The sequence below is a fragment of the Podarcis filfolensis genome, assembly GCF_964270895.1.
Source record: "Podarcis filfolensis genome assembly, chromosome: 9".
NCBI lineage: Eukaryota > Metazoa > Chordata > Lepidosauria > Squamata > Lacertidae > Podarcis > Podarcis filfolensis.
The window spans coordinates 11,302,349-11,326,242 of record NC_139610.1 but is presented as its reverse complement, the minus strand read 5'-3'; the positions used below and the strand labels follow the sequence as shown (position 1 = coordinate 11,326,242).

At 43.5% G+C, this 23,894-nt stretch overlaps 1 protein-coding gene across 1 annotated transcript in view; it reads left to right on the top strand.

Moving 5' to 3' along the window:
- The first annotated feature begins 5,070 nt into the window (after positions 1-5,070).
- The window catches only part of LOC310770121 (phosphopentomutase-like), a 29,490-nt gene continuing 10,666 nt past the window's right edge, over positions 5,071-23,894 (top strand). Inside the window, exons 1-5 of the mRNA XM_083630448.1 lie at positions 5,071-5,234; positions 16,864-17,031; positions 19,719-19,825; positions 21,243-21,327; positions 23,125-23,208. Of these exons, the coding sequence (XP_083486574.1) occupies positions 5,160-5,234; positions 16,864-17,031; positions 19,719-19,825; positions 21,243-21,327; positions 23,125-23,208 (519 nt within the window). The 5' untranslated portion in view covers positions 5,071-5,159. The remainder of the gene's footprint in view (positions 5,235-16,863; positions 17,032-19,718; positions 19,826-21,242; positions 21,328-23,124; positions 23,209-23,894) is intronic.

The following is a 23,894-nucleotide window of genomic DNA, read 5'->3' as shown; positions in this document are numbered from 1 at the left end:
CTTGTGGAGACGTTAGCTTGCTTGTCTTCAGGGTAAATGACTTAAGAGGAATATTGATAGGAAACTGCCTTGGGCAGAGTCAGTCATTGACCCATCCACCTCAGCATCGTCTAAACTGACCGGGTTTCAGACAGGGGACATTCTCTGCCCCAGCTGGAGATGTAATCCAGGATTATCTATCAGGATGATGATAATGCAAAGCAGATTGTCTAATCCTGTGCTATGGACACCCCTAGACTTGGGAGTCTTCTACTGCATTTCAAGGGATGTTGGGATTGTCTCCCTTTGGAAATGGGGCTGAATGAAGAAAGATCCGGTATAGAAACATGAGCTCCAAAAGAGAAGATGCACCTGCAGACGAAACAGCAGGTGCTTCCAAGTTCTGAAGAAACATGGGGGGGGGGGGAGTTGGGCCCAGGGTCAAGGTGGGTGGGTTGCCATGGTAACAATGGCCTGCCATCCTTTGTGACATCACCTGCTTCTCCCTTAAAAGCCACCAACTACAGGTGTCCATTGTGGGTTTGTGAGGAGAGGCGGAGAGAGGTGTGTAGGTGTGGTTGGCGGTAAGAGAGAGATCAGAGGATTGGATTTTCTTCTGATTTTGACTGCTTAAAGAGGAGGCGGAGCCAGCAGCAAGCATGCAGTCAGTTCCAGACCTTCAGGAAGAAGGAAAGTTCAGCGGACTAGTCCTTCGCGGAAGAGAGTGGCTCAGGAGACTGAGAAGAGTAATGGAGCTTAAAAAGAACAACAAAGTGGCCCCGCTCCAGCCCAAGGAGCAGCCTCCTCTGGCACCGGTTGGGACAAAACTCTTCAAGAGCTGTCGGGAGCTTGCGAAGGCAAAAGCCCGAAACCGGGCCCGTATTAGGCCAGCAGCAGCAGAAGGGGACATAATTGTGGAAGATCTGGAATGAGCGTACGGCGTGACGGGTCAAGAGAAGGTGCTTTGCTTTGGAAGAGTTAAAAGGGAGTAAGAGGGCGATGAGATCGAGGTAACCCTCCAGCCTCTCCTGAGCTGCAGAGGCTCAGGGCAGAGAGGCGGAGGGAACTAAGTTCCCGCAGGAGGAGTGCTCGCCTCCAGACCAGGAGAGGCGAGTCACCAGAGGATCGTGGCCACCCTATGCCTCGGGGCAGATCAAAGCCGGCCAGCCCCAGTCCCAACTTGCGGGAGCAACATTGTTGGTTGCTAGTTCCTGCCTGAACCCTGTCCTGCTTTCCTGCCTGAGCTCCTGACCTGCCCTGGTTCCCTGCTTGCAAGCCTGTTGCTGACTTCACCCGACTCCCTGCCCTGCACCCAGCTTCAGCTACTACGGACTGCCTCCACGTTGCACCTTTGGCCACGGACCGGACTTGGACCTCGCCTCTCTAGTAACCCACGGGACCAGCAAAACGAGGAAGGAGGGAGAAAGGATTGAAGAGAGGTGAAAATGGCGGGGACAAAAGGCTGACCGGACTTGGACCTGTTGGGAAGCGCTGAGCAAAAGCGAGTCCCCAGGCAACGCGGCCAATTTGATCGGCACAAGGCATGCAAGCTCCACCCCCCAGTCGTTCTTAGAGTCCTTATTGGGTGAGCAACGCAGCCAAGCAACACAGTTGGAGCCTCCCTGGCTGGCAGGGAGGGAGGGAGAGGAGCTGCTTCCTTTGAAACCCGGGAAATTAAAGGGACATCATCAATAAGGGACAGCAGCGGGACATGGCGCTGGGTTAAGGGAGTTTCCCGCCAAATAAGGGACGGTTGACAGCTATGCGTATTGCGCTGCACCATTTGCTTTGCATATGTGAACCAAATAAACTCTGCTTGAAATCTGAATTGGTTTTGCCTCTCTGTGTCCAGTCCGTGCTCCAGAATTACCCGATTCCCTTCGGTCCAACATGAGAGGAACACATCGGCAGTGACCTAGCGTTTACAGCTGTTGAGGTAGATGGTTCTCTTTCCTGTTCCCAGGCAGTATTCCAAACTAGAGAACAAAGGAGAAACATGGGAAAGAACATTTCTACATGCAGACAACATGATAGGAGACGTTGGTCAGATTCTAAGCCCGGGCTTTGGCACAGAACAGAAGCAGCTTTTGAATTCTGGGAGGGTGAAGGGGCAGAAGGCCTTAGGTCAGGGATAGGCAAACCTGGCCCTCCAGATATTTTGGGACTACAACTCCCATCATCCCTGACCACTGGTCCTGTTAGCTAGGGATGATGGGAGTTGTAGTCCCAAAACATCTGGAGGGCCGAGTTTGCCTATGCTTGTGTTAGCTGCTTGGGGTGCCAGGACAACATGGGAGGGGGCATGGATATTTAAGCCGTTTCCACCCATTATTCCAGTTCTTTGGAATCTCAGCACCTGCCCCCCCCTTAGATCCAGTGCAGGTTTTGCCGGCTGCCTGGGGGTCCAGTATAAATTTTGGGTTGCCAGTACACTGGCCTGGCAGCCAGGTGTTTTGTTATTGAGTTGAGGTCAGCTGTTAATTCAGTTGCCTGGTCACTTTTAGCAGGAAGTAACAACAACAACAACAACAACAAATTTATTATTTATACCCTGCCCATCTGGCTGGGTTTCCCCAGCCACTCTGGGCGGCTTCCAACAAAACACTAAAATACAATAACCTATTAAACATTAAAAGCTTCCCTAAACAGGGCTGCCTTCAGATGTCTTCTAAAAGTTTGGTAGTTGTTTTTCTCTTTGACATCTGGTGGGAGGGCATTCCACAGGGCGGGCGCCACTCTGCCTGGTTCCCTGTAAGTTGGCCTCTCGCAATGACGGAACCGCCAGAAGGCCCTCGGCGCTGGACCTCAGTGTCCAGGCAGAACGTGCAAGAAAGTGCAAGAAGCTTGACAGGTAAATAATGAGTTGTGGTGAGCACCCTTAGGCACCTTATAGGGCTGAGGGGCATTGCCAGAGACCTGCCACTCAAGGTCTGTGGGACCCTGTGGGCAAGATACAGGGCACCTCTGAGGCTACCCTGAGTCATCAGACCGGTGCTTAAATCGCCACACGTGATTTAAAAGATGGGAGGACTGCTTACTTGCCCTCCCTAAATAGCATGTCTATGCTCATCCATGAACCTAATTCCCGGAAGCATATGAGCATTTTATCTGGGAATTTCCTTTGCTGATTTCCTCATACTTATTTGCCAATGGCATTCTTTCTGTTTCATCCACCTCCTCCTAGCCTTTGGCAGAATGGCCTGGCCTAGTTTAATATTGTGTAATATTGCAAAGTATGGAGGTACGTTCTTTTGTTAAGTCCATGGCTGAAAAAGATATTCACTCATCCATCTCTACAAGATCATGTGTATGGCAGAAGACTCCATCGTGTGGCGTTTTAGCACCACACAGATCTTTAACCAGAACATGAAGGAACAGAAGTTTTTATTTTGCTTTTTTTTGTTTGGTTGGTTAGAAATTGCTTTGGATTGACCTGGGCAAGATAAAGCAATGGACAACTTAATTAATTAAATAATGGATAAACCGATGATGGACTACGCCAAAATGGCGAAAATGACCGGGAAAATCAGAAACCAGGAATATAGAAACTTTAATAAGGAATTGGGGGGGGGGATTACAATTTACTTAAGAGAACACTGGAAACAACTAAAAACTTTGGCAGGATTAGAGTAATACTTGTAATGGATTAAAATCTAAGGTAATAATGAATTATTTTAAGAAAAATAGAGAAAATACATGATGCAGTAGAAAATGCCTGATAATGGAAACCATGCAGGACTGGAGGGAAGTCTAAGGGTTCAGGGAATCCTAAATGTTGACAATTATGATTAATGTTTGGATTTATATGTATAATGCAAAATTGAATAAAAAAGAATTTAAAATAAATAAACAATAGATAAACCACTTCGGTGGTCACAGCCAAATCAGGCCCAGGAAACATAGACTTGAACGATCTGTGCTCATTTGTTTAGTTATTTCATTAAAATTAAATACTGCTCGCTTGTAAAACAAACAAAAAATCTTCCATTTCATGTGGCTCAATGTGGTGCCTTCCATAGTTCTAGTTACAGGTAGGTAGCCGTGTTGGTCTGCCATAGTCGGGGGGGGGGGGGTTCCTTCCAGTAGCACCTTAGAGACCAACTAAGTTTGTTATTGGTATGAGTTTTCGTGAGCTTTTTGTGTGGTATCTGAAGAAGTGTGCATGCGCACAAAAGCTCATACCAATAACAAACTCAGTTGGTCTCTAAGGTGCTACTGGAAGGAATTTTTTCTTATTTTGTTTCGACTACGGCAGACCAACATGGCTACCTACCTGTAACTAAAAAAATCTTGTTTGCAAAATAGATAATACAAGCATCCCTTTAAAAATTTACAGCCATGATTTAAAACATACAGAAAGCTAAAACCATAATAGACCAGACTAAAGAATTCAATCTGTGAACTGCCCTGGGATTTTATGAGGAAGGGTGGTATATAAATCTAATAAACAAAATAAATAAAAATGTATTTATTTGATATATATGTGTGTGTGTGTAAAATAAATTTCATGTGTGTTATAAAATAATTAAACAGAAGAAAACTCAAAAGCGGGTTACAAAGTTTTACCGATAAACCATCATGCAAATCTTTCTAGCCATAACTGAAAACATGAAAAAGATCAAAACCGCAAAAACATACCGCTAATTAGAAAGGATCCAAGCATCATCTACTGGCTCAACCCCTATGCAGCTGCCCCATACAGGGATCGAACCTGCAACCTTGGCGATATCAGCCCCACACTCCAACCCACTGACTATCCAGAGCGATTATCCTAACGAATTTAAACAGACGCTTTCGGAAGGGACTAATAGAGCCATCGAATCCAGGAATCATTTTCCCCAGCGTGGGGCTCGAACCCACGATCCTGCTATTAAGAGTCTCCTCGCTCTACCGACTGAACCACCTCAGCGAAGGCGCCGGCCGCCGTTGTCACCAATAGTCAAGGAGTTCCTGAACGCTCGGCGCTCTCACAAGCGAAGCGCCGACTCTTCCCCCCTCCGGCGCTCGCTCGGGAAGTCGGTGAAGGGTTAACTCGAGCGGCCGACCCATCCAATCAGGCCGCGCCCGCCTTCGGGAGGCAGAGCTTCCCGGCCTTGGGCGCGTTGCTGCGCCTCCGGAACCGGGGAAGAGGCTGCTGAGGCGATTCTGAGGGGACGGAGCGGCGGCGCTGAGGGGAGAGAATGGCGACGATGGCGGAGGGCTTGGAAGACCAGCGGATCCAGTTAGCGGCTTCCGACTGGCTGCTGTGGGACAAGGTTCGGGAGAAGGAGGGGAGGAAGGAGCCGGGCGTGAGGGGAAGAGGGAGGCCGCCCAGGAGCTCATATAGTGGGCGCCTGTCGGAGATGAGAGAACTGCCGGGTGGGGAAGGGACGCCGCGGGGTCATCCAGCCCAACCCCCTCGCGCTGAGGGAATGAAGGCGGCGCGTTCGAATCACAGAATGGTGGGCTTGGAAGGGAACCCTCGGGGTCATCCAGCCCAACCCTCCGCGCTGCAGGAATGAATGTGCAAGTAGCCATCGGCAACGTCTTTGTGGGACCTTAGGGAGCTTTTCAGAAGCATGTTGTGTAAACTGCTTGGCCCTTCCTTACCCAAGAAGGGTTGCTATTAGCATTATTATTGTGCATTTCTGCCTCTGGGGGCTGGCTAGGGAGTCCGTGGCAGCAGGAACAGGATTTCCTTTTTTAAAAATACTGTAATAATAATGATTTTTATTAATTTTAAATTCCAAAAATCCAATATGCACCAAATTGTATTAATACCAAATAACAATACCAATTCATATACAAATCAATTACATTTTGCCTGTTGTTGTTTAGTCGTGTCCGACTCTTCGTAACCCCCTGGACCAGAGCACGCCAGGCACTCCTGTCTTCCACTGCCTCCCGCAGTTTGGTCAAACTCATGCTGGTAGCTTCAAGAACACTGTCCAACCATCTTGTCCTCTGTCGTCCCCTTCTCCTTGTGTCCTTTCCCAACATCAGGGTCTTTTCCAGGGAGTCTTCTCTTCTCATGAGGTGGCCAAAGTATTGGAGCCTCAGCTTCAGGATCTGTCCTTCCAGTGAGCACTCAGGGCTGATTTCCTTAAGAATGGAGAGGTTTGATCTTCTTGCAGTCCATGGGACTCTCAAGAGTCTCCTCCAGCACCATAATTCAAAAGCATCAATTCTTTGGCGATCAGCCTTCTTTATGGTCCAGCTCTCACTTCCATACATCACTACTGGAAAACCATAGCTTTAACTATACGGGCCTTTGTTGGCAGGGTGATGTCTCTGCTGTTTAAGATGCTTAAAAATCTTAAAAATCAATTACATAGCCAATTATAAATTTTGTATGGCTTCCCACATGCTATACTTCAGGGTCTGATTCCCTTTCATTCTGCCTCCATACTATTGCTGAAACCAAATACAACCCATTCTTGATAAAATCCCTTATACCATAGCTACAATGATTAACTTCAATTCACATTAACACATACAGTAATTTGTAATATAGTTCTCCTTTCTTCTTCCTGTGTGAGGTTTTAATTTCCATCAGTTATTTCTTTATCAAATATGAATGTCCATATTAATTATTCCTGATCTCCTTTGTTGCCTCGGAGTTACTCTGAAGAGGTCTCTCTCTTTGTTCCCAACTCTTCTGATGCAGCTGTAAAATTACACTTTCGATTTCAAACAGAGAGTCACCCAAAGTCCTGCCAAAGCCCTGGCCGGCCTCCAAGTTCTCCCCTCCACGTCCAGTTGAAGCAATTAATTATAATTATTTGTAGAAGATAGAGCTGGTGCCCTGGCAAGTCTTCAAAGTTCAGTCCTTCCACCCCTCAATGAGGGGGCAAGTAAAATAATTAACTCCGCAGAGGCTCCAACCCCTTTTTATAATTATTCCAAACATTATTTTTTTCTCACACAGTCCCGTTTGTCATTATGATATATATCTGTGCTCCCATCTCCTTCATTTGCTTTAAAGAACAAAACTTGTAGCATTCCCAGGCATTCTTGGGGGGGAGGGTGGGGGGTTGCTGAGTCATTTATGTAACAAAGGATTCATAATGAAGCGATTGGCTCCCCCCACAAACACATACCATCTTTTTTGGCTCAGATGGAGTCATCTTTCCAATTTAAATCTGTACGACCTTGTAACAGTTTCAGTTCAGCAGTCCTTAGTCTTGTCCCATCATTACCAACATGTGTCTCTGCATTAATCCTAATGAATCCTTTAATGAACAGAAGTACCACTGTTCTTAATGGCGGCATTGGAGGGGAGAATTGCTTTGCACCCAAGCGTCTCCCTGCCTCTCAAATCCGTGTAGGAGCGAAAGCCAGGTACCAAGACTATCTGCAAGTGTAGCCCACTCCCCCCGGGCCCTGGGGGGAGTTTACAAAGATAATTACCCTCTTTCATCTTTGTTTCTTGCTTCGCCAGTGGTCTCCGCTGTCGTGGGAGCTGTGCCATTAAGGCAAGCGGAAGCCACAGGAGCAGGATTTCCAGTAAGAGAGCATAGAATGGTAGAACTGGAAGAGACCCCAAGGGTTATTTAGTCAGTGTTAGAAACAGATATGAAAGCTAGGAGATAATGGCACCTTAAGCCTAGGTTATGGGCACAACAACGGAATGTCTAGGCGCACTTTTTTGTAACAAGAATACAAAGCTGAAAATGAATGAACTGCAGCTTAAATATTATGTTCATTTTTCACATGGTCTAGACCTCATCTGAAGACTGCAAAAAACAAAGCCATACTTTCCCTGCCCGCCCCCCTGATATTCTTATGAGGGTCCCTTCTCCAGTCCTCAGAGAGTGGCTAGAAATGGGGAGGCAGAAAAAGACTGTCCTTTCCTTCCATTCTGCAGTTTTAATGTGAAATCTTAGGCGTATTTCCGAGCTCAGGAACTGCTCATGCAAATGAAATTCCCGGTTGCAAAATGTGCCTAGGACAATGGGAGTTTCGAACGCTGCGTCTAGTCCAGCCCCCTGCACTGCAGGGATAAATCTGATTTGTTAGAATCATATAATTGTAGAGTTGGAAGGGACCCTGAGGGTCATCTAGTCCAATCCCTTGCATGCAGGACTCTTCACTAAAACATCCATGACAGGTGGCCATCCAACCTCTGCTTCAAAACCTCCAAGGAAGGTTCCTTGCACTGCAAGAACTATGATATAATAAAAAGGTAAAGGGACCCCTGAACATTAAGTCCAGTCTCAAATGACTCTGGGGTTGCGGCGCTCATCTCACTTTATTGGCCGAGGGAGCCAGCGTACAGCTTCCGGGTCATGTGGGCAGCATGATCAAGCCGCTTCTGGTGAACCAGAGCAGCACATGGAAACGCCGTTTTCCTTCCCGCCGGAGCGGTACCTATTTATCTACTTGCACTTTGATGTGCTTTTGAACTGCTAGGTTGGCAGGAGCAGGGACCAAGCAACAGGAGCTCATCCCGTCGTGGGGATTCAAACCGTCGACCTTCTGATCGGCAAGTCCTAGGCTCAGTGGTTTAACCCACAGCACCAATATCTAGAGGGCTGCCGCATGGGGGAATGAAGCAAACTTGTTTTTCCCCTGCTCTGAACTGTAAGACCTGAACCAATAATGGCTTCAAGTGACAAGAAATGAGATTCCTCCTAAACATCAGGAAGAACTTCCTGATGGCTGTTTGACAGTGGAACAGACTCCCTCAGGAAGGTGTGGGCTCTCCTTCCTTGGAGGGTTTTAAGCAGAGGCTGGACGGCCTTATGGCTACTCACCTACTAAATAGAACATGATTTAAACATTGCTAACCATAGTGCCTTCAAGCATTTACCCTTATGAACACCATGTTTCCTTTCTACCAATGCCCAGTGTATCAGCAATGAAGACAAAGGTGATAGTGACCCAACATTCACTGCCCAAATCATCTTATTATGTCTATGTTCTATTTTTGAATGGGTTACAGTACGTACTGTACTCCACAAAAACATGTGACTTGAGTATCAAAATTAAATTTTAGAACTATCTAGACTAGAGGCTTTTTGTGTTTTAGTAGCAGAATCATTCAGCATTCCTTGTATTTCAATAGGGTGGCACAATTTCAGTGGCTGTTTAATTTCTTATTCCAGTTTTTTTTGTTTTTGCTTTACTTCGGAGAGATTTTTAGCTATATGTGTATTTATTTAAACTTTGTATACCCTTCCTGTCTTACATAAATAGCTTTTGTTTCCCCAGATAGTTGAAATACCTTGCAGTACATTTCTTACAATTCTGCTTTGTAACAGTTTACGTTATCTTAAAATTCCAGACGTTATTCAATGATTTATTTTTGATCCTCTAGGTGGTTAAAGTTGGTGGGTACAGTACATTGAAAGAAAGAAACTGGTTGTGTTATGAGTTTTGGATCATAATATTTGTTGAGCAATCCCATACTAAATTTGTATAGTATTTATATGTACCGAAAGCAGTTTTAAGCATAAAAACCCCACATTCAGAGGCAGATATGCAGACCCTGTTGCTTCTGAAATAGTACTTTGCACGGGCTTACTGTTGAGAAAGTGGCTTGAGAAATGTAACCTTGGTTAAATATCAGAAGATGGTTACAAAACCTAAAGTAAAGTTCAACTAAGATCACCCTCCTGATAAGCAGCAGAGTACTATATTTACTGTTACAAAATGAGGATCCACCTTAGCAAGCTATTACGCATACAGATACCTCAATCCTTGGATGAACAGTGTGCTGGCCTAGAAGTGTTTGGGCAAGTTCAGGTTCATAGGTTTCGTAATTTCTGGACTTTGTTATGCATTACAGTGGTGCCTCGGGTTAAGTACTTAATTCATTCCAGAGGTCCGTACTTAACCTGAAACTGTTCTTAACCTGAAGCACCACTTTAGCTAATGGGGCCTCCTGCTGCCACCATGCCGCTAGAGCACGATTTCTGTTCTCATCCTGAAGCAAAGTTATTAACCTGAAGCACTATTTCTGGGTTAGCAGAGTCTGTAATCTGAAGCGTATGTAACCTGAGGTACCACTGTACAAGTATGGTAATGTTAATCCTGATTTAAACCAGAATCCACAGGAGGCCTCAAAGGTGGCAACACGAGAACGGACCTTTTCACTGGTGGCTCCCTCTTATGGCATGCTCTCCCCAGGGTGCCTTGCCTTGGCACCATCAATACATATCTTTAGGAATCAGTCATCAGCACAATTTCTTTATTTTTGGCCAGGCTTTTAATTACCCATGTTTTCTGGGAGTGGGTAGAATGTTTTAATGTAGCTTTTAAAAAATAGAACTACTGTTTAGACTTTTATTTTCTTTATCCCCAGTTTTAATGTATCTGTTTGCTTGCTTGTTTTTACTGCAAATCCCTTGGAGTTACTTTGGTAAAAAAAAAAAGCAACCTATGAATTTTATAAACGGCAATAATAATGGTAGCAACGTCTGCTTTCTCATTAACCAACAAAAAAAGCTACAGAACTACCAACTTCCATCCCTATTAATCCCGAGACAAGGAGTGACTGATTGCAGTCCTATTGCCTTCAATGGGTTTACTGCATTTCCATGTGTTTAATATGCCCCTGTGCAATTTGTAGTTTAGTGATAAAAGGGCGAGACTTTGGAAGCCCTTAGTTCAAATTTAACCTCAGAGCTGAACCTGGATATGACAGCAGGTGATCTGTTTATTTCACAAAATTTTAATGCCAAAAGTAACAGTCTAAAAAGGAATAAGAATATGTTTTGTGGTGACCTCTAACTACTATTGACCTCTAACTACTATAAGACATTGAAGGATTATTTGATACAACCTTTGTTGGAGGTCAGTAATGAAATAATGGAGGGGAAGAAGGCGCCTGAATCGTGGAAAGAAGCATTTATCACATTGATTCCAAAGTCAGAAACTGAAAAGACACAACTCAAGAATTACCGTCCCATCTCCCTTTTAAATGTGGATTACAAAATATTTGCAGATGTTTTGGCACGAAGATTTAAGAAAGTTTTAAGTGAGATAATCCATAAAGACCAGGCAGGCTTTCTCCCGGGCAGACATATGTTTACTAACACAAGGAACATCATAGACATATTGGAACTTTTACAAACAAACATAAACACTAAAGCAGTTTTAATTTTTATAGACGCGGAGAAAGCCTTTGACAATATATCTTGGAAATTTATGAAGGGGAATTTAAAAGAAATGGGAGTGGGACGGGGGTTTGAGAACGGGATTGAGGCAATATATTCAGAACAAAAGGCTAAACTGATAGTTAACAATGTGGTTACAGAAGAGTTTAAAATTGAAAAAGGTACACGACAAGGCTGCCCGATTTCCCCATTACTGTTTATTTCGGTTCTGGAAGTGCTCCTGAATATGATTAGGGGGGACCGGTTGGTGGAAGGGATTCAGGTCGGAGCGAAACAATATAAACTTAAAGCTTTTGCAGATGACCTAGTTCTGACATTACAGGAGCCGGAGTCTAGTTTGAAAAGAGTACTACAACTGATTCAAAACTTTGGTCGAGTGGCAGGATTTAAGTTAAATAAGCAAAAAACTAAAGTTTTGGGGAAAAACGTGACAGATATTGAGTTGGAACAGCTTCAGAAAGAGACAGAACTAAATGTGGTTAAAAAAGTTAAATACCTAGGGGTAAACATAACAGCAAAAAATCTGAGTTTATTTAAAGATAATTATGAAAAATGTTGGTCAGAGATTAAGAGAGACTTGGATAGTTGGTCAAGACTAAAACTTTCTTTGTTAGGCCGAATAGCTGCCATCAAGATGAATGTATTGCCAAAAATGTTATTTTTGTTTCAGACACTGCAGATTGTAGACAAGACAGAGTGCTTCCGGAAGTGGCAGAAAGATATTTCTAAATTTGTCTGGCAGGGCAAAAAGCCCAGAATCAAATTTAAAATATTAACAGATGCGAAAGAAAGAGGGGGCTTTGCCCTGCCAGATTTAAAGTTGTATTATGAAGCTGCAGCTTTCTGCTGGTTAAAAGATTGGTTACTTCTTGAAGATACGGATGTCTTGGATTTGGAAGGTTTTAATAATGCGTTTGGATGGCATGCATATTTATGGTATGATAAAGCTAAGATAAATAAGGCCTTCAAGAACCATATTGTCAGAAAATCAGTTTTTAATGTCTGGACAAAATATAAAGACTTACTGGAGAATAAAACTCCGAGGTGGCTGTCACCCCTGGAGGCTAAGGCTCGGAAAAGAGCCAATATGGAGGCCAACTGGCCAAAATATTGGGAGATAATAGAAAAGGATGGTGACAACTGGAAATTGCAGAGTTTAGAAAAGATGAGAGACAAAGTGCGAGACTGGTTACACTATGCTCAGATTAAAGAAGTGTTTAAAAATGACAAAAAGCTAGGATTCCAAGTGGAAAAGTCAAAGTTAGAAACTGAACTGTTAGAACCTAAGACTAAGGTACTTTCAAGAATGTATAACTTGCTGCTGAAATGGAACACACATGACGAAATGGTAAAATCAACAATGATAAAATGGGCGCAGGATATTGGGTATAATATTATGTTTGAAGATTGGGAAAGGTTGTGGACCTCTGGGCTGAACTTCACTGCATGTAATGCGTTGAAGGAAAATGTGATGAAAATGATGTATAGATGGTACATGACCCCTGTTAAACTGGCTAAAATATACCATTCGTCTGATAGCAAATGTTGGAAATGTAAGGAAAATGAAGGAACATTTTTTCACCTCTGGTGGACCTGCCCTAGAGTGAAGGCCTTTTGGGAGAAGATATATAATGAATTAAAAAAGGTGTTTAAATACACCTTTACTAAGAAATCAGAGGCCTTTCTCCTGGGTATTGTCGGCCAGAGTGTGTTAAAAAAGGACAGAACATTTTTTTTGTACGCAACAACAGCAGCAAGAATATTAATTGCCAAGAATTGGAAAACTCAGGAGCTACCCACTGTGGAAGAATGGCAGATGCAACTGATGGACTATATGCAATTAGCCGAGATGACCGGCAGAATTCGAGACCAGGGAGAAGAAAGGATGGAAGAAGACTGGAGGAAATTTAAGATTTATTTACAAAAATATTGTAATTTGGCTGAGTGCTGAATTGGATGCCAGTGCAGACAATTGTCTACCATTAAATTAGATTTAAGGCTGAATTATATGTCAAACCAAATTAAGATTATTAATTAAGATGAGTTAAATGATAATTTGTTTGAAATTAATTTAATAATGATGTAAGTGTATGCGGGAGGTGTGGGGGAGTCCCATGTAACAATTGAGAGATGTTAAATGGACAATGATAAGTGGTGCTTATCTAATATATGCTTTATTTGAAAACTTCAATAAATATATTATAAAAAAAAAAAAGAATATGTTTTGTGGAACAGAGAGCCAATGTAGAAGAAAGCAAGATTCAAGGTTTAATGAGGTTCTTGTAGAAGGACAGTCCATTAACTGTGGGTCCGCTGCTGAAAAGACCCTGATTCTAGTGAATGCCAAGCTTGTATCCACAGAAGATGGTGCTGTTAGCAGGGCTTCACTGAACCCGTTTGCAGTTCACACTTAGAGTAGTATTCTACCACTGTAAACCATCATGGCTTCCCCCAAAGCATGCTGGGAAGTGTAGTTAGTTAAAGATGCTGTTAGGAGAGCTTCAGGGAGCTTCAATTTTCAGAGTGGTTTAACACTCCTTCCCAGGGCACTCTGGGAACTGTAGCTGCGTGAAGGCGGTAAAGGTAAAGGGACCCCTGACGATTAGGTCCAGTCATGGCCGACTCTGGGGTTGCGGCGCTCATCTCGCTTTATTGGCCGACGGAGCCGGCGTACAGCTTCCGGGTCATGTGGCCAGCATGACTAAGCCGCTTCTGGCGAACCAGAGCAGCACACGGAAACGCCGTTTACCTTCCCGCCACAGCGGTACCTATTTATCTACTTGCACTGGTGTGCTTTCAAACTGCTAGGTTGGCAGGAGCAGGGACAGAGCAACGGGAGCTCACCCTGTCGTGGGGATTCGAACCTCTGACCTTCTGATCGGCAAGTCCTAGGCTCTGTGGTTTAACCCACTGCGCCACCTGCGTCCTGCGTGAAGGCAATAGGGGTCTCCTAACAGCACCCTTAACAAACTACACTTCCCAGGATTCTTTGAGGAAAGCCAGGGCTGCTTATAAAGTGATGTGATGCTGCTTTAAATGTATAGTGCAGATGGAGCCACTGACAATCCATGGCAAATCATGTGGTAGGAGATTCTTCCCAAGTGAAGTGCTTTGGATGCCCAAAGCATTTCAACTGACTGCTAAGTAGGAGAGTGAGTGTTTAATTAGGTTGCAAGTATCATTGTTATTAAGCTCCTCTTTGCCCAGCAATGTGAATTTTAGCTACTGTATTGATTTATGTATGCATGCAGTTCAGTTATATTTATTCCACCTACCAGGATGCAAATCCTTCCAAGGTGGCTTTACAAAGCAAAAAAAAAAAAAAAAAGCAAACAAAACACTCCCCTTTCCATTGTGCCTTTTGGATTGGAAGCCAGAGGGCAAAGACTGTCTTATGGTTGATGCTTGTGAGCTGGTCTAGGAGCTTTGTGGGGAGCAGAATGGTTCAGATTTTTACTGTAGAACATTTCCAGCACAAAGTCTTGGGGCCAACTTTCTTTGAAGCTGCAGTCGTCTTCATGCTCAGCTGTAATCTTTACATTCAGAAGGCCAAATGTGAAGATTCTCAATATTTCAAGAGCTCTAATATGTTCCATGTGGCTTCCTATAAGATAATTGCTGAGTGATTCTGGTCTTGAGGAACAATTAGTGACAACGAATCTTCTTGTGGTTTGTATCCCCCTCTTTAAAACAAAAAACAAAAACCATCTGGATTTGGGCAAACAGTCTCTGTATTGTCTGAATGTTTCAGCTCGGTACTGTAAATACTTCTGTGAAGTGAGTTGCCTAACTCGGCAACAGGTTTGAGCACATGACTCCTTTCCTGTATTGCTTCTCTAGTTGTTTAGTTGTTAGGCAAGTGCTGGACATAACAAGACACTTTGTAAATGCCGTAATAACATGTGGAGCAACATGTCTGTATTGTGATATGAAAAAGAATCTCACGGCCATCTAAAAATAGGCAACGTCATTAAGCTGTCAGGCATCCATTAGGGTTAAATGATATAATGGTAGTTTTGCATTCAGTCACTATTTGAGGACTGTAATTGTGGCTATGGGCATTTGCTCAAGTTGCTTATGAAGTTTGGGCCCTTCCAGCGCTGTGAAAAGTATACCAGAAGGCATGGTGTGGCTCCTATCCTACACCACCACCACTCCTGTTTTTAGAAGAAATGATTCTGTTTCTGTTTGACCACATCAGCAAGGTCAAGAGGGGGTTCTTGTTGTCTGGGCAGCCCAGGGGCCCCATACAAACTGCCCAGGCTTGTGAACCATGGTAGGTCACTTCGGTGGTGCTAATGCAGAATAATAATAATAATACCTCGGGTTGAAGTAGCTTCGGGTTAAATATTTTCAGGTTGCTCGCTGCGGTGACCCGGAAGTAATGGAGCGTGTTACTTCCGGGTTTCACTACTCGCGCATGCGCAGACGGTCAAAATGACGTCACGCGCATGTGCAGAAGCGGCGAATCGCGACGCGCATGCACAGACGCGGGTTGCGATCGCTTCTGGATGCGAACAGAGCTCCAGAACATATCCTGTTCACATTCAGAGGTACCACTGTAATAATAATAATAATATTATATTCTTTATACCCCGCCCATCTGGCTGGGTTTCCCCAGCCACTCTGGGCGGCTTACAACAAAATATTGTTGATGTTGTTTAGTCGTTTAGTCGTGTCTGACTCTTCGTGACCCCATGGACTATTGCACTCCAGGCACTCCTGTCTTCCAATGCCTCCCTCAGTTTGGTCAAACTCATGCTGTTAGCTTCAAGAACGCTATCCAACTATCTCGTCCTCTGTCATCCCCTTCTCCTTGTGCCCTCCATCTTTCCCAGCATCAGGGTCTTTTCCAGGGAGTCTTCTCTTCTCATGAGGTGGCCAAAGTATTGGAGCCTCAGCTTCAGGATCTGTCCTTCCAGTGAGCACTCAGGGGTGATTTCCTTCAGAATGGATAGGTTTGATCTTCTTGCAGTCCATGGGACTCTCAAGAGTCTCCTCCAGCACCATAATTCAAAAGCATCAATTCTTTGGCGATCAGCCTTCTTTATGGTCCAGCTCTCACTTCCATACATCACTACTGGGAAAACCATAGCTTTAACTATTCGGACCTTTGTTGGCAAGGTGATACAACAATTCATCAAATATTAAAAGCTTCCCTAAACAGGGCTGCCTTCAGATGTCTTCTAAATGTCATATAGTTGTTTATTTCTTTGGCATCTGATGGGAGGGCGCCACTACCAAGAAGGCCCTCTGCCTGCTTCCCTGTAACTTCGCTTCTCGCAGGGAGGGAACTGCCAGAAGGCTTTCGGCGCTGGACCTCAGTGTCCGGGCAGAACGATGGGGTGGAGATGCTCCTTAAGTTATACTGGGCAGTTTGACTTCACCCCCTGAGGCACACTTTATTCTCTCTCGAGACAGACAGATGGCAACAACAAATGGCCCCGGGTCCTGGCCTGGGTTGTTGGGTGTTGAACTGAGAGTGCCTCCTTCAGCTGCATTTTGTAAGGAAATGTCAGTATTGGTGATGGCCAGAAAGCTGACTTTTAGGAAAGCTGCTCCCTTACAGACCTTTCATGGACAAACTTCTGATAAGCTTTCAAGGAACCTCTGAATTTCTCTGAATTAGATTCCCTAGAATAATGGAAGTCTTGCAGTTACACTCTTTCCATTGTAAGACTTGCTTCCCTCAAAAAAATTGGCAAAGTAGGTATGGTTTTCCATAAAAGATGCCCTAAATTCTGGGCTCAAAATTAAACCCTGATGAAATCTTATTCCTTTACAGAATTCCAAAACCAGAGACAATGTAAAGTATCTGCTTGCAAATCAGAGTACAGAAGAACTCAGAAAATGTTTTGGTTCACGGATGGAATTTGGGACTGCCGGCCTCCGAGCACCTATGGGAACAGGAACATCTCGGATGAATGATTTGACTATTATTCAAACTACTCAGGTACCAGATTTAAACAAAGAGGTCTTTATTTTTCTTTAAAAGTACTGTATGCCTGTTTTTCAAAGAATGGTTGTAATTGTTAGAAAGTTGAGTGCCTCTCTCATTATCAATAAGTCAAGCCCATCGAATTTTCTCTGGTTTGTACCCAAAGTTTGTAATAATTATAATATGTAGAGAGTCAAATAATTGAAACCATTTCAGTGGCTTAATCTGCCTTTCTTTAATGGGTAAGCATACCATTGATGTCTCTGCAACTATTTGTAATGATTGGCTGTTAAAAAAAAATCCCACCAAAGCTTTAGAGAAATTAAACTGCATCTCAAAATGGCCATCATTTTCAACTGGAACACCTGTTCAGTTTGCAAGATTAAAATGAGCTTTTAGAAATAGTTTCTCCAATATTTGGAGGCTAATTCTTCCAATTTGGGAGGGTTTTTCCTGAAGGTGGCTTAATAAATTTTTGAAATAACATAAAGTCTGGATTGAATGTTAGTGAGACATGTGTTGAAGCGTAGGCACAGAACAATACAATCAGAATGTTGCAAGGCATATGCAATTGCGACATTGCTGCAAGGATTGTAAGATAACAGATCACTAAATTGACCTGAATAAATATCCAGGTGGAGCACTAATTGGGAGATTTCACAAGCTGTTTGCATTATTTGTGCCACAGACAGGCAAAGTCCCACAGCCCAGCTGCGTTGCTCTTCTCAGATGACCAGAAAACCATTCAACAAACATGGCAGTAATTTACATGCAGTCATCATCATCAAATCTTTTATTGTTATTACATACAAACATCCAAAACAAATCAATACAGAATTACCACTTCCCCAGTGGCACAAAACATTTGCTAAAAGAAAGGAGGCAGAGCAGTCTATCGTCGCATCTCTAGGACTCCAGGGAGTTCAGACGTTCAGTGTATTTCGACGACAAAAAACCAAATAGATATATTTAGCCACTAACTTGGTGAGCTCCTGATCGTTCCCCAGTAATAGAAAATGTATGACCTCCAACTCTGGTTTCCATTTGGGATACAGAGTTGATCTAGAAATTGCTGACGGAGATCAGCATATAGTTTACAATTCAGAACTATATGTGTAGGGGTTTCCACCAGGTGGTCTTCACATGGGCACTGATGGTGCAAGTGTTTCATGTTTATCGTGCATACTAAAAGATGGCCCTCTGTCTTAGCAGCTGGGAGCCAGCATGGGGCAGTCCTTTCCAACTTAAGTGCAGCCTCACAGCAGACTAAGATCAACACGCCGCTCTTCCCAGATTTACAGGCATAAATCTTGCTCCCCACCCCCCCACAAAAAAAATCACCTGATTATCACAGACAAGTATTGCTCAGCTGCTCATTCAGGATTCTGTAATAAGAACACAATTCCCCTTTTGTGTTGTGTATATAAGAGAGCACATAACTTGCACCACGGTCATTTACATTGGCACATATGTGAAGTATGAAAAGAATAACTCTGCAATGCTTGCACAAAATCATGGCTTATAGCCAGGGTGGATTTGATTTAAATCAAATCGATTTAAATCATGATTTAAATCAGTAGTCAGTAAGACTTGATTTAAATCACTAGTCAGTAAGACTTGATTTAAATCGTTTTTTTACAGAAGGACTCATTCTTGCTGGTAAATTCTCAGAGTAGTTTTTACAGTTATATAAAAAATTACTGATGTGGTTATACTATTAGAAATACGTAGACAGATAATTATGAAATTATTGTGAGGTTTAATAAATTAACTGTTTATATTTGGACAACTTTTCTGCTGTACTTTATTGGAAGGAGAAAAATAATCATTTCCTTAATAACAATTTAAACAATTTCTTTAACTAAAACAATAACATTATGGTATATGTATTCATGTTTGTTAACTGATGTGGTTAAATGATTAAAAAAAAAAACTTAGACTGAGTTTTAACACACATGAAAAACTTAAAACAAATCCTTATTTCCTGATAAATAGTTTTCTATTTAAGTTACATTATAGTCTAAAAGCTATCTTTAGAAAGATTTTTTCTCCAAAAGCATTTTATTTTAAATATCCAATTTAAATTTTGAAAATCCAATATTTTTGTGTGTGGTTTTTTTTTTTTTTAATTGATTTTTATCCACCCTGCTTAAAACATTACATTGGCCACCCTGGTCCAGCACACCATACTGTAAGCACCATATTTGCAGAGGCTGTAGATACTGCGATTAGGTTGGTAAAATGCAGTCCTCAAAGTTACTGTAGTAGGGATTTCCTTAAGTATGACCTGAGGTTTTCAATCTCTTTATCTTACCTGATCAAAAGCCTCTTCCTTGTTAACAGCATTTCTTTTTGGGAAAAGGTATGCTTTGTAGAAAAGGGGATTTGCATGTTGGTTCATCTTTTAGGTACCACTTTTCATTCTCTGATTTTGTCCCCAAGATGATGCTTTAAAAGCCACTTGCGGGGGAGAGGAGACATATTTTTTGGAACACGGATGGAAGGTGAAAGCTCACCAAGTTGTTTCTGCCTCCACTCTCCTGCCCTCAAGATCACAAGCCCTGTAATATATTCATTTCAAGACGCCGTAACTTCTTCACTTTGCAAGCAAGAGCTTCCTTGTCCTCTGTTCTGTAGAAGATGTGCAAAGTTATATGACGGACTTTTAGAACTGCTGGCGCTTTGTATGCTTTCGTTTCTAGGGATTCTGTAGGTACCTCGAAAAGAGCTTCAGTGACCTGAAGAAAAGAGGCGTTGTGATTGGCTACGACGCTCGCGCTCATCCTCCAAGTGGGGGTAGCAGCAAAAGGTACACTTAGCAACTGCTGCAATGATTTGTTCATGACATGCTTGTTTTGCCATAGATGGAGAAGGGGCCCACTCAGAATGAACTCCTTTCTTGACTTAAACTCAACGGAAAGACTGTGCCATGATGAGCTGATAAGATTGATTGATTGATTGATTGATTTTTTAAATCCCACCTTTCCTAAAAATATCACTATTAAAACAATACAAATATTAAAATTTGATGGGTCTGGCCGCTCCAGTCGAGTATCTTTCTTCTTCTTTAGGTAACTGGGGCAAAGAATAATAAAATGAAAGGAATTAAAGCTGTAATTTGAGGCACACTTGCTAAGGAGTGAGGTCTATTTTATTGGGATATATCCCCTAAGTAAGGACACTTAAGAGTACGTAAGATTTATGGGAAGTTGTTTTAGTCTATTCTATTGCGGTTGTTTTAACTTCCTTTATGTTTTACCGTATTTTTTGCTCTATAAGACTCACTTTCCCCCCCCTAAAATGTAAGGGGAAATGTGTGTGCGTCTTATGGAGCGAATGCAGGCTGCGCAGCGATCCCAGAAGCCAGAACAGCAAGAGGGATTGCTGCTTTCACTGCGCAGCGATCCCTCTTGCTGTTCTGGCTTGAGATTCAGAATATATTTTTTTTCTTGTTTTCCTCCTCCAAAAACTAGGTGCGTCTTGTGGTCTGGTGCGTCTTATAGTGTGAAAAATACGGTAATTTGCAGTTGTATTTTTTAGTGAAGATTTTATTGTTTTATATCTTTTTGTAAACTGCATTGTAGAAAAATCCTCAATCAAGCAGCATATAAATTTTATGAAATGCATACATAATATCATTATTGGTAAGAAGTGTACTGTACTGTACTGAAAACCCAGAAGGTGTTTGTTCCACAAACTGCTCTGCTGTACTCTGCTGCCCCCTGGCTGCCAGAGATCCCTCCTTTATTTCATTATGTTGTGGAGAAAAAGCAGTGCTTGCCTGGCAACTAGGGGGTGAGCCTGGTTTCCTTTCCGAACTGAGGAACAACTTATAGTGGTACTTAACTTTTAAAAGCCCTGTCTACACAACCAGATTGGTTGGCTTTAATAGCCAGGGCTTGGTCCTCTTCATATGTTAACATCATACTTTTTCTGTCATGCACAGAGACTTTATCTCCATACTAGATGCATTTTGTAGCCCATGAAAAGCACTGGGAAGAAACTTATCATATGTAGGTCACCCGATTCATGTCCTTGTGTTGGAGAACTTGGCCATGCTGCCGTCCTTCATAGATTGCTAAATGCATGCTGTTTGCAGGGTGGGTGCCGGCAAACGTAATGCATGAATATCAACTAAATGGCACCTAGGCTCAGTGCAGTACTTCTTCGAGTTTTGCAAGAGGATTCCTTCCTTGTTTTCAAATTATTATGTTTCTCGCCAATAGATTTGCAAGGCTTGCTGCGACAGCATTTATCAGTCAAGGCATTCCTGTCTACCTTTTCTCCAACATCACACCGACTCCTTTTGTGGTAGGTCATTAGCCTCTCTGCACCCCAGTTATGCTACTTATACATTGTTAGAAGGTTCAGTAGATAAATATAATTTATTGTGGTGTTACACACAGAGAGAGGGAGAGAGAGAGAGAATTGTACCTTGGAAGTCAAATGGAATCCGTTCTGGAAGTCTGTTTGACTTCCAAAACGTTCGGAAACCAAAGCATGGCTTCTGATTGGCTGCATGAATTGGCCAATTGGAAGCCGCGGAAGCCCTGCTGGACGTTCAGCTTTCAAAAATAGTTCGCAAACCGGAACAGTCACTTCTAGGTTTGCGGCCTTCGGGAGGCAAAACTAAGCTGTTTGAGAACCAAGGTACGACTGTACTTGCCATGAGATGAGGTCAAACTAAAACTAGTTATGAGATCGTTAGTTCTTTTAAAAAAATAGAACTCTGATTAATTTTAAGACAGCCATCTACTGTCTGCAATTGGTTCTTCTGCTCATTGCTTTCTCTGTGCTTTGGAGACATTCCAGTTTTTGGCAGATTGTGACACAGAACTTACCTGTGTTGTGGGCTGAGATGAAGGTCTCTGCCTATACTTGCGGTTGTTGATAGAACAGGCCAAATAGGAAGCACCTTTTATTGGAGTGCCATCCCTGATGGTCATTCCATAGCATCTTGATTGAATTGGTGTTAGGCAGGAGAAATTTAAAAATCATGCGTTCTTGATACCAAAGGTATGCATGTTGCTAATCCATCTGGATACTTCAGTGTGATGTAGCAGTAGGCATGCTGTGCTTGGTCCAGAAAGACATTGATTCAAGTCCCCACTCAGCCAAGAAGCGCACTGCATGTCTCTGGACAAATGGTTACCTTTCACCCATCCCTCTTTCACAGTGTTGAAGTTAAAATGTAATTCCTATGTATCACATAAACAAAGATCAGTTTAAACAGAACAAGGCTTTCACTATTTCACTGAAATTCTTAAAAGTGCTCCATATTCAGGGAGACTGTAGTAGGAGGCTGTTTGATAACTGGTGACCAGGATGCATGGGGGAAATCGGAAGAGACAGCTTCTTCTGGACTGAACTTTATAGCTTCATGTATACTGTACTGAGATTCTTAGAATGTGGGAGAGAGGAATACCGTATTTTTCGCCCTATAGGACGCACCGACCCATAGGACGCACCTAGTTTTTTGGGGGGGAAAATCAAGGGGGGGAAATTTATTCCCCCCCCCAGGTTTGCGCAGCCATCCCCAAGCTAGAAGAGGGAGAAGGAGCACTCCGTCTCCCTCTTCTGCCTTCAGGGACAGCCTCTCTAGCCTCTGTGGGGCAGTGGCTTGCCCCGCTGTCCCCCGAGCTTGTGGGGCTGGCAGCCTCCAGACCAGGTCCGGGAATAGCGGGGTGGCAGCACTCCGCCTCCCCGCTATCCCCCGAGCTTGAGCTTGTGGGGCTGGCAATGGGGAGAAGCAAGCTTACTTCTCTCCCCCCCCCTCCAGCCTCCAGACCAGGTCGAGGAATGGCGGGGTGGCGGCGCTGCACCTCCCCGCTGTCCCCCGAGCTTGTGGGCTGCAGGCTGCTGCCCGCAAGCCTTGTGAGCCCGCGGGACCTCCCGCCGGGCTTGCAAGGCTTGCGGATAGCTTCCTGTAGCCTGCATTCGCCCCATAGGACGCACACACATTTCCCCTTCATTTTTGGAGGGAAGAAGTGCGTCCTATAGGGTGAAAAATACGGTAAATATTTTCTAAAAACTGTGAAGGAAACAGGGCAATTGCTCCAGGCAGTCTTCTTCCATTTTAAGATTACTTTATTTGCTTATTTTCCACAGCCTTATGCAGTGACTCACCTGAAACTTTCTGCTGGAATTATGCTTACCGCATCTCATAATCCAAAAGAAGACAATGGATACAAGGTATTCTCGCCCCCCTCTTCTTTTTCCAGAACACCTGGATCTGGCCTGAAACAATTTAGAGGTGGAGATCATGTTTCATTTAGGGTTTTTAAAAAACCCTGTACAGCCAGGAGGGTGGGGCAAGAGAAGGAGACACAGCAGAGAGAAGGAGGGTTTAGTCTGTTGGATACTTCTTCACCAATACATTCCTTGTGGGAAGAAAAAGCTGGCAAAACAGACCCTGTACCCAGCTTGACTGTTCCCTTGGTGTGTGATTCCTGCAGTTCTACTACATGTGCTGAGCTGCTGTACTTGACTTGCCTGGCCTCCTCATTCTCCATCCCACATTTTTGTCCCCAATATGTCCCAGTTTCCCATAGTTCAGGCCCCAGCTGTCTTGGTTGCCACCACCAACAATGTCATCTGCTCCTACTTCATGGTCATTGCTTGCTCAATTTCCGAAACCGCTTCTGCAACATTCAGACCCGCCACCCCACAAACCAGCTGCATGGTGCATGGCTGCTCCACAGCCCTAAAACTAACTACAGTGGTACCTCGGGTTACATACGCTTCAGGTTACAGACTCCACTAACCCAGAAATAGTGCTTCAGGTTAAGAACTTTGCTTCAGGATGAGAACAGAAATCATGTGGTGGTGGCGCTGCGGCAGTGGGAGGCCCCATTAGCTAAAGTGGTGCTTCAGGTTAA